Raw genomic sequence first — 16,773 nt, forward strand, 5'->3', positions numbered from 1 at the left:
TGACGGTGCTGTTCAAATATATTCACGCCACAGGGCCATGATTAAAATTAATTAACGTATTTAAACATCAAAATAACATAAAAAACTGATAAAATCATAGTTGTAATAAGTCTTCCGAAACATTTTTGTCGTCATAAGTCTCTCTGTATCAAACATTTTTATAAAAAGAGGTATTTAGTTGTTCCAGTCTTACCTGACGTTCTGAAGTATTCAAAAGTAGGACTGTTAAGTACATACATTTCGAAGGCAATACGGAATTTGTTACTACATATACTGTTTTTTTTAGCTCGTAAAAGTGATTTCTTTCAAAAACTATGTTTTCTATAAAGTTGAAATTTGTACTGTACATTAAACGTGCCGGGGAACACTTTCTACCAAAATTGCATCTAAATCCAAAAATAGATTCACGTTTTTTGAAAATTTAAATTTTAACCGCTAGGTGCTATAAGAAAATTGTCAATGAGAAAATTGTAGAGCCTCACCGAAAACGTACAAGTAGCATTGGCGCGAAAAAAATAGACGTATTTTTCACTGAAAAAAAGTGACCAGTTGGGCAAGCTAAAATAACTTTTTTTGAATTCCGTTGGGAGAGTAGTGTAACGTAATGAAAGTAAAAAATTTGTTAATCTGGTGTTTAATGCAATAACCAACGCTGAAAAATCGAGGAGACAATGGCGAAGAAGGTATTACACGATTTAATTTCGTAGGATGAAAAATGCCAATTTTTGGAAAAAAACAAAGAGACATTTTATTTATCTACTTACAAACAAAATTTAAAAGTACGTTTCGGAAATACCACCTTCGGCTGCGATGCAGGCTTGGGCGCGAACAATCATATTATCGAAGGTGTCTTGAATCATTTCCTGGGTTACTTCCAGCTAAGCGCTTACAATTCGTTGTCGCAGCTCTTCAAGGGTCTCAACCGGAGTGGCGTACACCTTGTCCTTGACGAAGCCCCAAAGAAAGAAATCCAACGTCAGAGTCAGATTTAGCGACCTTCCTGAGTGCCTATATTCGAAATTTCAGAATTTTTTCGCGTAATCACGACTCTTGAACGCGCCTATGTAATTCTAGGGGTACTATTCCCAATTCAATGATTGAAACACCTTAAAGCCGCGACTTGATTTAACGCCGTTGATTATCGATAACTTGTACCTTTATGGGGGCCTCCATAAGTATTTTAAGCACAGGACCTCCATAAGTATTATAAGCACAGGGCCTTAAGTAGTCTAAATCCGGCACTGCATCCCGGTCTGGTGGTGGTAGTTTCTTTCGATGTATGATCTACTTTAGCGAATTTCGTGTAACACAGAGAATGATAGCGAATTTCGGCAGCGACCAAGTATATTGAATGATGATAAAATACGCGAAAAAGTAGATAAGTCCATAATTAAAAGGGATAATATAGCTAAATCCTAAACAAATTAGAAGAAATTTAAAAACTTACTAATAACTCGTACCGATAGGTCTTCGAGCAACGCGAAACTCGGATCAAATAGATCTTCGAGTAATAAACTAAATTAAAAATAAATAAAATAGCCAGAAATTCCAACGGTAGACCGGTTTCGTTGGAATTTCTGGCTATTTTATTTATTTTTAATTTAGTTTATTACTTGAAGATCTATTTGATCCGAGTTTCGCGTTGCTCGAAGACCTATCGGTACGAGTTATTAGTAAGTTTTTTAATTTCTTCAAATTTGTTTAGGATTTAGCTATATTATCCCTTTTAATTATGGACTTATCTACTTTTTCGCGTATTTTATCATCCTTCTCACAGTCCATAGGTGGTTTCTTCTAACTTAACAAGTATATTGAATGAACAATTCTCGCCAACACCTTCGCTCCCCATTTATCCTGGCGTTTCCCATCGATTTCTTAAATTGAATCTAAAATTTGCACTGTCATAATCTTGCGAATGGAAACTTGGTACTGTTTTGGTGTCTTAATTTCCTCTGATATATCGGCCAAATTTACACAAAATAAACATACACTAACTAAAACCGCTAACCCCAACAAGTTTTTATGGAAGGGGGAGCTGATGAGCACGTGGGAAAACCCCTTTAAACAGTTTGGAGATAACTTGCAAACTCAACGGGGAAGAAGTTGTTCCGAGTTATCACACAGTACCTCAAGCTGCGATCGAAGCCGGCTCCTCTTGCTGCGAGGCTTGAAATCTAATTTAACGGTCTTGGGCTAATGGTTATCTCCAATGGTACATATTTTTTCGGAATTTTTAGGGATAATCTATTCTGATAGGCATTTTATTCTAAAACACAAAGGTTAGCCTAGAACTAACGTTTTACATTTCTACATTTAACTTAGAATTAATGATAGTTACACCCTAGGCTGACCGTGCATTCCGTTGTTAATTACATTGTTTATAAATAATTCAAATTATTAGATTATTTTTCTGTTTTAATACCATCTATTATGTTTTAAAAGATAATATTTATTTACCTACTTTTCGTTTAATAAAAAACTATAGTTTAGCCGTTGATTTTACAGCGATATTTGAAACGTCTATACAACTGTAAATTTGTCAGTGATATTTCGGTTTAGTTACGGTAATTTCTTAGATTGTAAAATATTCTATGCCTACAAATTTTATACATTTGGTTTTATTTCGTTGAGTAAATTATAAATGTTTTCGTCGAATTTTTGGGTTTCGTCTTTACATGAAATTACGTAACCTATTAATTTAATTTTCAATTAGTTTTTAATTAATTCGTTCCTTCCTCGATACTCCCTTCTTCGATTGCCTTGAAATTCGTTAACTCTTTTCCTGGTTTTTGTAAATATGTTGTAATCGCGAATAACCTTTTTATCGAAATATATGGAATAACGCTGTTATATGGGCTCGAAATAATCATCAGAAATTCGCTAAACGCCTGGTTTATATAAATGATGAAAAGATGGATTTTCAAGTAGAATAATTTACTGGGCTCAAGGACCAAAACTTCACATTTTAGGCGCTAGAGTCCCGCAAAGATGGAGATATACATCAAAATTGGAAATGGTTTTCCTATGAGTTAGAACACGAATTTTATATCAAAGTTGAGGATGAAAGGTTTTATAGCGCATCCCGTTCCCCAACGTGTGTTCACTGTGCTTTTCCTTGTAATTATAGTTTTTCTCGATACTTTTCTGACATCCTAACCTTACCCTTACCACCTGACCTTATTGTGTACCGGCCCGGCGTTACGAGGTGTGGGGAGCAATTAAGATTTTAAATAGGGGCCCGAAAATTGTTTCACACTGAAAGTGGGCCCCCGGAAAGCACTGTGAAGCGCGGGGCCCTAAGCAGTCACTTTGCTTCGATATATGTTAACATTTGACGGGTTGCGTTGCGTTCTCCTTCTGTGGGGTGCTGTTTGTTGCTCCTAGGTGGCAGTCACAGCAATCCGCTCTGGTAGGGTTTCATTCAGTGTTTCCGCTTAAACTGATGGTTGTTAAGTCACTTTCTAGTATATCGCGACCTCGTTCGAAATTAAAAGATATTAAATATAATATTCATTACGAGTCTTATATTCATTTAAAAACACTATCTAAACTTTAACAAAAATGAAGTTAATTTGGGTGAAGGACAGTATTATCTACTTGCCGCATATTTGTTCACAACAACCTTGCACAGGCCCTTTATCTCTTACATATTAATATTAAGAATTTAATAAAATATGTAATTTTCACGTAAAACAATAGATAGAATAAATTTTCATATTGTTAAGGTCTATGGTTAATGGAACCATAGCTAAATAATGCAATCGTATAAAACAGTACTTACTAAACTAGCTATAGGATAAACCTTCATCGGAGAAACACGTCATAAATAGTTTTAGTGTAGTAAAGGAAACCGCAGAACAATGAAAATGGTAAGTTACCTGAAACACTTTTGAGTCAAATTTATAAGAAATATGATTTCACTGCTTTATTTGTTTATAAGTTTATTAATAAATTGATACTAGTCACTGAATTAATTAAATACAAAATGCTTATGCAAAATGAAACCTATGATATTTAAAAAAAATTATTAACGTTCTCTGTTCTGATAATAATTTTGCAAGTACAACTAAACCGATATTTTTTGCTGCTGTGGTTAGACTGAAAAATTCTTTTAATATCTTGATATTTTATTTTAAGAATGTGCTTTTGATGGTTTTTTTCTTAAGTTACTGAAATTTTGTTAAATTAAATGTTGTTAGTTTTTTATTTATTGTTTATATTTTATAATTAAGTGTGCTTTTTTCATCGTTTAAAGTTAATCTTTTAAAACTCATGTTTAACCTAATTTAAACAACACTATGAAACAAATTGTTATTTTAAATAAAACATATTTGATTTGATTTGAAATATCACAATCATCCTGAAATAACCCCAAACAACGTCGATAACGTTTAGTTAATGGAGACATCTAAAAAGGAATTGCTTGTGGTGTTTAACAGTAAACCCAACTCAGAACAATAACAAAAAATTGTTTATTTCAGAATTGCATTCCGGTTTTGCACATCCTGCATTGTTTGGCCTTTGGAAGTGTCATCACATTGAGCGTGATTTGTTTAGGGCTACCTGACGTCTCAACTCACTCCTCAGAAAAATATTCTACGGTTACCAGGGTGCTCCTTTACTTAGTATACGCAACTAGGTTTGCGATGGTTCCTCACCTATCGTTTATGGCATTCGGGCTGATCTTCCTAAACTGCTTTCCGCCAGACGTCAAACTGAGAGCCTCACTGGAAAAACTACCAAAAATATGTTTTAGGGTTGTCACGAAAGGAACATTTCCGAAACTGATCCAGAAAAATTTGGTCCGAAACCTCAAGACTTGTTCCGTCGTCGGGCTCAGCAATTACTACATCGAAGTTGTTACTGAAAATTACATACGGGACATATCTGAAGGTAAAACGGTTCGCCAAGTCGTCGTTCCAAAGGACTATGAAACCAAAAAGAAGACACTATTCAAAGCTCGAAATCTACAGTATTGCCTCGAAGATAAAGTAAATATCCTCGAAGACAATGATTGGATCGTTCATTTGGACGAAGATTCCGTCCTATCTGAGAGTGCCGTCAGAGGAATTGCTAACTTTATTACAGAGGACAAACACTGCTTTGGTAACGGAGTTATTCACCTCAATGTTGACCTTTCGAACAGCCTTCTTTGTAGAATTTGTGACTTCAGCCCAGCCTTTGACTATGGTCTTATAAGATTTCAGCAAAGTGTCTTTAATCGAATCTTCTTTACGATGAGAAACACTTTCTTAGTCGCGAAGGTTAGTGCTGAAAGAGACGTTTCATTCGACGTCGAAAGTGGTCCTTCCTTTTGGGAATGCGTTGCTTTCGGATTAATGGCGTACTTGAAAGGATATTCGGCGGGTTCGGTGGAAGGCGTGGTTTTTGAACAAGGTTGTTTGTCATTTTCGGATACTTTCTTCCGAATGATAAGGTTTATTCCAGGTTTTATAGCAATCTTCTCAAGTAGTTATTATTCAATAAGAAAATGCATTGTATTCACGGTTTTTTCTGGTATGCTTTTGGGGTTTGCCTTCTCGATTCCCTGTTTCATTTGTGACATATTTTTCCCAATCCCCGTATACCTGCCTTTTCGAATACTAAGTAGTATACTTTTTGGAATTTCTGTTTATTTACAAATTTTTGTTGTTCTTAAGAACAAGCATCGTAACAATGTGGAGTTGATTTTAACTGCTTTATTATCAGCAATTATAGGTGGCCCTTTAGTAACGATAATGTTTTCAATTGCTATATTTAAAGGACTTAGCTATAATAAAGATCAATCATTTCATGTTTCTACTAAATACGAATAATGCTCGGTTGATAACTATGGTTATTTGGCAGAAAAATAAGACTAAACGAAAGAGACAGGACATCTCTTCAATGTTAAAATTTCCGAAAATTGTGTTTTATTGTACTCAATGATTCCATATTTTATTATTGTTATGTATTGTAGTAGTGAAATTCTAGTTTACAGTACTTCAAATGCAGTTCAATCGTAAAATATGTATAATATGTTTTAAATAATTTTGTGTGATGATAGGAACTTCTCTTTGATGGATCCGTTGTATCAAGATCTTCCCATGTGGTACAGATAAAAACAATCAGATTAAATAAACTAATTTAATAATTTTAACCGTTTCTTTAAAACGATCTCGAACAGAAAAAAAATGTGTATGGACTCAGTGTAAAAATTAACATGTTAGTTCGTTGACCAAAACTTAAGCTCAGGTTTTTAATAAGTAGAAATGTCTTAACGAAGCGTATGTCTTAATATTTGATATTTAAGGTAGCAGGTTTGGCATAATAAATCTACAGTTTTAAACGTCAGTGCTAGACACTATCCTTGGTTTATTGGTAGACTCACTCACAGCACCTTTGCTCAAGTTGTTAACGATTTCAACATAATGGTAAATGTCCATCCAAGATTACATCGAAATGGGAAACACCGTTCGAGTTCTCACTTAAGTTGCGTACTCTCCCTTATGAAAAAACAATATAAACCAATTCGTTTCAAATTGTGACCAATTGGTCTCTCATTTGACTCAATTGGAATATGATGGCTCTAATTGGGCATCAATTGGAAATACAAAACCCAACTTGGAAAAATCATATACCAATTGGAACTCAGTGGTAATTATTGATTTTTAAATTGGAATATATGTACCCCAATTGGAACCAATGCATCCTCCATTGAGTCCAATTAATCCCCGGTTGGGATGGTGGAATACCAATTGGTACCAATATATCCTTCAGAAAAAACTATATACACCAATTAGTTTCAACTTGTGTCCAATGGGTCTCTCATTTGGCTCAATTGGAATATGATTGCTCTAATTGGAGATTAATTGGAAATACAAAACCCAACTTGAAAAAATCATATACCAATTGGAACTCACTGGTAATTATTGATTTTCCAATTGGAATATATGCACCCCAATTGGAACCAATGCATCCTCCATTGAGTCCAATTAATTCCCGGTTGGGATGGTGGAACACCAATTGGTACCAATATATCCTTCAGAAAAAACAATATACACCAATTGGTTTCAAATTGTAGCCAATGGATTTCTCATTTGGCTCAATTGGAATATGATGGCTCTAATTGGAGATTAATTGGAAATAGAATACCCAACTTGGAAAAATCATCCGAATTGGAACTAATGCATCCTCCACTAAGTTAAAGTTTGTTTGTAAACCAAATGGGTTCTAATGGTTTCAATTGGAACTCAATGGGCTCCGACTGCGACTGGGTTTTCTTTAGAGTACCATTTGGAAACCTAATGGGCTCTAATCATTGATTTAAATCACCTATTATATTTCAATGTAATTTTAAATGTCATTTTAGTGAACATTCTAGCTACAGCCCTGGGTTAGTGATGGCCCACTGCCATACTTTTTCAGACATAATTACTGTCAGTAAAAATAATTTATCAAACAAATACCCAACTTGTTTTTTTTTTCTATTAAAGTCTCCTCAGATTTGCTTTATCATCCAACTAAACTGACTGTAATAAAATTAGATAAAATTTATCTTTAATATTTCCTTGCAAATTCACCCGTCTTAAAGGTAAATGCAAACAATAACCAATCGAATGCTCTCCCTAATTACATTTCTTGTATTGTCACAGTCGTATTCATTAACGTAAACTGTAAAAATATAATCTTATTGGCAAAGTGTTACTTGATTCATTAACTACTTAACTATGATAATATCCTAACAGATACGGTAAATTCTATGCAATGTTTAATTCCTGTGTGGGTACGAAAACCACATAACACGAAAAACACGTTTAGTTCTTATACTGGGGTTTCTCGCCAAGTGTACAAATAGCGTAAATGTGTTGATATAAAACCAATTTGAACCGCTGTGAAAATGCAAGTGGAACTATTATCCACCTCCATTTGGAACCACTAACGACCTCCAATTGGGACCACTATAAACCTCCAATTGGAACCACTAGAAATCTCCAATTGGAACCACTAGAAACCTCTACACTAAAATTGGAAAATCTAAATATCCCATTTAAAAAAACGAAACCAATTGGAAAAAAATTCTACAATTGGAAAAATGAAATATCCCATTTAGAACCAATAAGCAAAACCAATAAACTCTACAATTGGAAATCAAAATATCCCATTTAAATACAATAAACAATTCCAATTAAAAAAATACATTCTACAATTGGAAAAACAAAATATCCCTTTTAGAACCAATAACAAATCAATTAAATCCATCAACAATACCAATGTGGAAACAAATGGGAATGGTCCAAAAATGCAAGTGGAACCAACTAATCGTTACCAATGTGTAAAAAACAATTGGTTTCTATTGATTTTTTTTGTAAGGGCTCGATCAATTCAATTCAATCAATTCAATTCAATTTTTAATTTATTGTGCAAATAAAAAAAGTGGTACAGCTTGGTTTCTGAATGGCTTATTTCTTACCCTTACAACTCCCGCAAATATGCAACGTCAGGGTGGCTTTTGCAATTGTCTTAGCTACATTGTCCACGAATATCTGGATTTTCAGTGTGAGGTCTCTAGACATTGTGGGGTGGTGAAGTGGTTAGCACTGTCACCTCGCAGCTTGAAAAGCCGGAATGGGTTCCAGCTGGTTGCAGCGGGTGATAAGTCGGGATTACTCATTTTACCTAGAGTTTGCAAGTTATATCGCTACCTGTTTAAGGCATTTAAAGTCGCTAGATGACTTTGGCCGAATGTGATGCTTTGGGAATAAGCCTAGCTGCTTATTAAATAACTTAGTAATATAAATTTATTTTAGCTTACACAAGGAACCTAACCGCTTTTGCACCTCTAGCAGAAACAGAATTGCTGCTAAAAGAAAGGTCCAGAAACCTTTAATCACAACAGAGAATAAAAATTTAATATTCAAATCTGAGGGCCAGAGTAAATATTGTATTCGCCAACAAACAACAAGAAATCTTCTAGTTGAATCGTCTCTCCAATTATTCAAGCTAAATAAACAGGTATACCTACGTTTTCTGTAAGATATTTTACCAAGTTACCATACGGTGCTCCAGCTCATTTTAGTCAACATTTTAGTCTTAGAAATGCCATTGAAACTTCAGTTTCAACAAACAAAATATTTGTAACGAATGTCTTACAAAAGTTTGATGTTTTGTTCATTAGACTTTTGGATCCTTTAAACATCCACATATAATGGGTATTTCGGAAAGCATGTCGTGAACTTGAGGGCGTTTTTTGAGTCCAGATGAGTAGAAATGGTCTAATTCACATGGAGATATGGGTCCCCAAAAATACCGTCTAAAACCACTAAAATCGCCCAAATGTATGAACCAAATGGTTTGCATTAAATAAGCGTTTTTTATTGATAAAACGATCAAATTATTAACAAGTGCCAACGATTGATTAGTTACATGTTAACAGTTGGTTTTGTTTAATAATTATTTTTCTAATTCCAGGGTCATTCCATGACAAATGGACCCCCCTTGTCAACCCTATCTCGGCCGATTTCAATGCAATTTGGTGTAGGGGTTTTTCAATATCCTACAAACAGTTTCTCGATTTATTTGTAAATCGGACCAGCGGTTTCAGAGATACTGACCATCGCCATTTTCAGAAATGACCTTAACCCCTAAACTTGACCAGATCATAACTTGCTCAATTATGGTTCGATTTTCATAATTTTAGAACCGTTTTAAAGAGAAAGGCGTACAGAATCTGAAACCAGGGCCAAAAATTAAAATATTTATTTTTAAAAGTGAAATTATAACGATCATATAAATTGACCTTTGACCTTAGCTTTTAACCGCGGTTTTAAATTAGATTTTACTTTTTTTATCGAATTCCCCGTATGTGATTTACCCGAAAAGTATGAAAACACAAAGTGTTATTTCTAGTTCTTGAGATATTAATAAATATGTAAAGCCCCTGAAATGTAAAATTTACTCAAAAAATAATTTTTTTAATTTTGGTTTTTAATAGAAATTAATCAAACTGACTTTTTTCCAAATGCTAACTCTACTTTCACTATATCGGCGTCTTTTATTGAGTATTTTAACCTAGATAATAGTGATAATTTAGGGTTTTCTATTTTACATAGTATGTTTTCTGGTAAAACCCAGCATTCGTCTGTAATATGTGGCCAATAATAATTCGAGGAATTAAATGGTGGGTACATAAATGAAATTAAATAGTCTCCACATTCATTAGAACATTCCTTCACTATTCCAATATAAGATTTCCTCCCATATGAGCAAGCAATAAATGTGTCCTTTGTTATTTCCTCTTCAGCTTCGCTAGATTCAGCCACAGAACACAAAATATTGAAAGTTTTCATTTCGTCCATCAAAGATAAGGGTGCAGCTTGAATTTGGGTTTTGTTTAAAGGAAAAAAAAATATGGAAACGACGGGTACCTTTAATTGTTACTGCCCTGGAAAACCTTTCTTCCAAAAATATCCCTTTATCAGTTATTTCCTCATTGGAAACGTAGAAAAAAGTAATGTTTTGAAATGCCGAAACGCAGAAATCAAACATGTCCTTTGGTGTTAATATTTGACCTGTTACCGGGCGTTGAAGGCTAGTTTTAGCTGTTAGCCTCTTCACAGTTCCCCCAATACCATCACACGGGCCTTTACCGTGGGAGGTTGCAAAAAAATGCCAAAGCTTCCTTTTTTCATTTCTAAGTAATGAATTTAATCAAGAAATAAAACAATTTTAACTTATATATTTGAGCTACATTTATTATTATTAAAACATTAAATGAAACCCAAATACATTCAATTGTGAAAATATCACCCTAAGTTGAAGGATTAAAACTTGGGCGCCACCCACCCTCATATACGCGGGTGGGCAAAGCAATACAAAAGCTGTTGAGCCCATGTGATTTCCTATTGTTAGATATATAAAATTCCATCCTAATTTGAAGGATTAAAACTTGGGCGCCACCCACAGTCAGGATACGTGGGTGGGTAAAGCTCAAAAGCTGTTGAGGCCATGTGATTTCCTATCGTTTGATATATAATTTACCATCCTATGTTAAAGAGTGGCCACCACCCACCCTCGGGATACCCGGGTGGGCAAACCAAATTAACCAATACAAAAGCTGTTGAGGCCATGTGATTTCCTATCGTTAGATAGACGGAAATTATCAAAGGTGAAATAGGTAAGCAAAACACGATTTTAAGTTATTGAAATTTAAATATGATTTAAAGATATTCTTAAACTGGGATAAAATGGGTTTATTTTAGGAAATTTATATCAAACATTTGGGTAGTTTAGGCACCATGTAAATTCACAAATTCATAAAAAATACCCATGAATTTATTAACTTGTATTTTTCGATCACTCTCCCTTTAAGGGGGTTGGTTGGAGGGGGCGGAATTTAACGGCACTGCGTGTTCGTCAAAGAGTTCTATCGAATGAGACCAACTTGTTTTTTTTCAGTCACTCTCTCTTTAAGGGGGTTGGTTGAAGTGGGCGTAAATTAACGCGCTGCGCGTTCTATCGTTTGATATAAAAAGTACCATCCTAAGTTAAAGAGTTGACTTTAACGTATTGTTATTAAAGGGGGCGAAATTGTGCCCCCTGTTTACCTGACAGACCTGAAACTGGCCATCGGTAAAATTTGTGTAGCCCCACACTGTAATTCAAACTTCCCGCCACGCCCGTGGCACCCTTCGTGCAAATCCACTGGGTTGGGGGGAGAGGCGAAGTTTGAGATTAACTTGACCTTAAACGCCGTAAATATACGTAAAATAACGCGGAAAAAGGAACGACAATTGCGACAACTTAACTAGCCAAATGCAAACTATAAAAGTGTTCAAGGCTAAAAGTTCAAGCATGAAATTTGAAGCGGACGGCGTGACTGACTTGGTAAAGGTGTCGGGTTTGGAGATTACGCGGCCAGAAATCTGGGTTCGAATCGCGGTGTCGTAAATGATATAAATTATATAAAATAAATTATTTTTCTCAGCTCATCTACCGTGTCGTCGCTTTTCCACGCCAAACAAACAAACAAACACTCAACGACATTCCGTCCATAGCAATAGTCCCACTTCGATATATAAATCTCGGTGTGTAACTAAAAACTTGAAGAATTTCCCTTGTATTTTCGTTGTCATATCGAAAACGCTTCGTCAGCGCCATTATAGCGTAGTGAGCGATCCCAAAACTAAGCGCTCGCTGCCTTGTTAAGTTATCCACTCCACTTATAAGTGGTTAAACGACTGATAGTCTGATAATAATATATCAGTTATGCCAAGGCTAAGAGATAATTTTCAAAATATAGATCTTAACACTTTGGAAAACTTCGTATTGTGAATATTGAACTTATTAATTACCATGGTATAGTATAATAAAAAACAATGAAACTGGAGAAGATCACACGGTATAAATTTATTATTCGTATTGTGGTTTGAAACTTTTAATTGGGATATTACTTTCAAATCGTTGTAACTACCCCATCGTGATAAAATTGAGAAAAAGAACAACGCCATTAAATATGTATACCATTTCCGGATGTCTACCGCATTTTGCGCTTTGGAATTTGCTTAGATTTTTGTAAGAGCTTAGCGTTATTAAAAGGCTTATTATAGGGCTGTTGTTGTTGGGACTAAGTAAATGATTTAATCTTCATTGATGGTGGAACTTGCGTTGTAAAAATGACTGGTTTGTTGATGGTTGTTTAATCATCAATGTTCTAGACACCGCGTACATATTTTACGCCAGGAGGCGTAGAGAGTTTCGAAAAAAGCAGGAGCAAAGGATATCCACGGGTATCAGATTTATTTTTCTTTAGATTATACCCAAAATGTATGTTTTTTAAAGGAGGAAATTTCATTGTCACCTTCAAGCTATTTGCTATAAAAGTATATCATAATAATAAACTAAGCCAAGATGTACAAAACGTTTGGTTAAGTTGTGCAGTGAGGAAAATTACAGAACATTTTCCTTCAGAAGAGTTTATTAGGTCTCGTTACAGTGGTTTTTAAACATTTTCAAAATTTTATAATTATCTTTATTTAGCTTTTCAAAATTCGATCTTGTAAAGTTCCTGGAAACGGCTCGACGTTTGTAGCTGTTTTCATTTGAAGTACAAAGTAGTACTTAAAACTAATATTTTTAAAGTAATTAGTAAGCTGTTTATTTTCATTTGTGTGGGTACTTATTATTCAATTAACGGCTATATGGGATACCCCAATATTTCACCAATTGTTTGAAATTAATGCCTGCGTTAAGGGATAAAGAAAAAAAGTAAAAAATATCTTCTGGATCTACTTTTTATTTTACTTAGGTGATCACGAATCGAGCTTCCTGAGGTTTATTTTTAAGGCATTTTCCGTCTGTAAAATTTGTGTAAAAGGAGGCCCACTTCTTCGTACCAGTACCTCCACAATATAATCAAATAAATAACCTTGAATTAATGACTAGAAAATTTTACTCAATAAGGATATAAACAAATCTATGGATATTGTTTTCGCCTCTGACTTTTCTATTGCTTTTGCTATGGATAATCTCGACCAGAATTTTTGCACTTTCTTATGTATTCCGTGCAGTAATCCCGTTTGTTCTGAAGATGAAGCTCTTGTTTGTGATGGCTGTAGTCCGGCTTCTCACATTTCTGGACTTGATATGCCTATGGATTTTTTCAATTATATCGGTCAAGATGGACGTTTCCACGGGTTTGGTTAACTTCAAAATGCTTACGCGGGAGTCAAACTTCAATAAGTCGTCGAACATTATCAAAAAGGTTGAGATAATTTAAGAGACACTCAAAGAGTATAAATCTGAAGTTGTTGACAATACATCGTCGACTGTGAATATTTTCGACAATATTAATTAGAGGATCAACGACATGCATATAACCCAATCAGAAGACCAAAAGAACCTTGTTTCTCTTTAGTCAAAGTGTTCCAATTTTGAAAAAGTATAAAGTCCACATTTTCTAATTTGCTGTCTCTGGTAATTCCGTTTCGACCCAACGTTCGATTAAAGTGGTTTCTCAGCGTCTTGATGCTATACCTGAGCAAATGAACTGTTATGCTGCTTCAATTTAGGATTCGTTATTGGCATCGTTGTCCTCTTAAATAAATCGAATGCCGTCTCTGGAAGTTGCTGAACGGAAGTCGGATGTTATGATGGAAGCGAGGTCAAAAAATAATCGTCATTTTGGATTAGCGGAGGTTTTATCTCCTGAACATGAACTTGGCTTTATGGTCGATCTTTTCACAGTAAGTCAGGCTCCTACATTAACGCAGTGTTTCGTCTTGCACAACAATCGCCTCTGAATTCACGAATTCTCAGTAAAAGGCTTTTTTAGCTTTTATCAAATATCGACTCGTAAAGCTCGCGAAGAAGGTGAACAATATCTTTTAATTCACCAAAATAAAGTCGTCGCGTTTTCGTCACGAACCTGGAACTCTAATAGTGACGCTACCATTCCCATGTCAGTTTCCTATTCTCACCAATCTCATACATTCAATCTCGTACGAGTATCACATCCTTGCGCTTTCACAGCAGGGACCAGCTTGCTGCCTTATTTTCTTTCAACACCGGCGCAGTAAACTCTCCCTAAAAAAATAAACACTTTGTTTACCGCCAATTGTCACCGACAACCATTTTCAAAAAACCTTTCGGTACCCCGCTTCCTCATTGAAGCGGGAACTTTTATATAATTATTTATCAACCACTTTGCCGTCAACAACTCTAAAATCAACCATTTTTCCGTCAACAACTCTCCAATCAACTCTTCCACCGTCAGCGACCCTATAATCAACCCTTCCACCGTCAGTCAACTATTTCGCTGCCAATACCCTCCAATCAAATATTTCACCGCCAACGACCCTTCAATTGTACATCTCTCTGTAAACAACCCTTCAATCAAGTATTTCACCGTCAACGAACCTTCAATTGTACATTTTACCGTAATCGACCGTACTGTGCAAAAGTGGTTTGTTTTTAATTTTATTTATTATTTTAATGCATAGGGTAAATAACACCCTAATGACCCTTCATTAACCATGCCGTCGTCACTGATCCGCCAATAAAAAATTCCACAGTCAAAAGCGCCTTTAACGTCAACTTCAATTTCTCCACCAACCACGCCTCCAACGTCAACTTTCCTACCTGCGCTCAATTTTCCTTCGCTCTCCATTACTTCTTCTCCGCCATGAGTATCTCCCCTTGCTCAAATTTTACCTTTGCCAGCACTATCATTTCAGCCACTTCATCTCCGTTCATTAGTTCCATAGAACTCTGAAAACTAGATTAATTATTGCGGTTACATATATTTGAGATTATTGGAATCAGAGAAACTTGACTTAATGATTCTTTACCTGACTAGGTCTTATAATCAATTTATATGTAACCTTAATCAACTTAAATTGTCCAAGGCTTTGCATGTTCAATATGAAGTCAAGCGTTTTGCGGGAAACTCGTCAACTATAGAAAACCTTTAAACGTTATATTAGCAGCAATCGAAAGTCAATCACTCCTTTGGCTGTTGATGGTTCAACGGTAGGCAACCCTTACGATATAGCCTGTATTCTTATTAAAACTTTTGTCAGCATGAAACCTTGGCCTAGTCTCCTCTCATGCGTGATGCCATATACAACAGTTTTCGGTTTTTCAAGACTTCTCAATTCCCGTCCGATTGGAGAATTGTTTGAATTTCTCCGTTGTACAAGGGCAAAGGAGCTTAGGACCATCCTCAGATATATCGACCAATTTCCATTTTGCAATATGTTACTGAAGTTTATGAACGTTTAACGCAAGTACAAGTTCTTCAATATCTCTCAGATCAGGATATTCTTTACTCTATACATGTATATTCAGCCCTCGGCATTGTACCGAAATTTGCGTTGTCTTTCTCGATTTCGCGAAAGTCTTCAATTCAGTTGACCATAAGATCTTGCTGCATACGCTAGATAAATATGGTTTTGCTTAAGAGACTCGCTCACGGTTCGAATCTTAATCGTAATCAATTTGTTGAGCTAGATGGAGTCTCTTCCAAATATGGCCAGTCAAAAAATCGGAAAAACCAAAATTTTAAATATGGGAGCTGATTTTTGGGGGTTCCACCCCTCCAACATTGGAAAACTTTTTTCTTCTTCTTAGCCTCTATTTATCGAACACATTCCCGTTGCTTGTCTCTAATTTGTTGTAGGTCAAATCCTAATTTAGCTGAACTAAAAGCTCAAGGTTAGTAAGAAGAGATAACCTATTAAGTACAAAAGCTGCAGCGTCACCAGAAAAACATTCTGCAGAATTACTTTCCTGATAACCAAGTAATTCCTAAAAATATTTTCAAACCAATTAAAATGTACAAGGTACCTAAGTTTAAATGCAATTCAATATTTAAAAAAAATACTTAACTTCTATATTTATTTCCGATGTTTTATCACCACTAGGAAAAGGAACCACTTGGAATCTTTGCAAAAGATTTAGATCTTCTCATTGTTTATACATGTACTTTAATCAAAATATTTTTAGTGGACAACAATTATGTTGAAGTTTACAAACTCTCGATTGAAATTTTTTCCCGTTACAAATTAACAATAGTTTGAATTTCTGACTTTTAACACCCTCAAAGTTATAAATGGAAGTCTGTTTACATAAAGAATTATCTGTACCTGAAAAGAAACCTTTGCTGGAAATGTTCAAATACAACACTAAGAATAGCTTAAAATCTCATGATGATCCTAAAATTGACTTAACTTTTGGTAAGCATAAATTGTTTTTTGATAAAATATTTATAAAATCAACGGTTTTTATTGTGCACAA

At 35.0% G+C, this 16,773-nt stretch overlaps 1 protein-coding gene across 1 annotated transcript in view; it reads left to right on the forward strand.

Annotated features, from left to right (window-relative positions):
- LOC149957442 (uncharacterized) overlaps nt 1–7,187 on the forward strand; it is a 52,864-nt gene extending 45,677 nt beyond the window's left edge. Inside the window, exons 16-17 of the mRNA XM_090167032.1 lie at nt 4,482–5,437; nt 7,064–7,187. Of these exons, the coding sequence (XP_090023158.1) occupies nt 4,482–5,437; nt 7,064–7,187 (1,080 nt within the window). The remainder of the gene's footprint in view (nt 1–4,481; nt 5,438–7,063) is intronic.
- Nucleotides 7,188–16,773: the final 9,586 nt, after the last annotated feature.

This window comes from Leiobunum rupestre, chromosome 2 (assembly GCF_980474605.1).
Source record: "Leiobunum rupestre chromosome 2, qqLeiRupe1.1.hap1, whole genome shotgun sequence".
NCBI classification, from domain to species: Eukaryota; Metazoa; Arthropoda; class Arachnida; order Opiliones; family Sclerosomatidae; genus Leiobunum; species Leiobunum rupestre.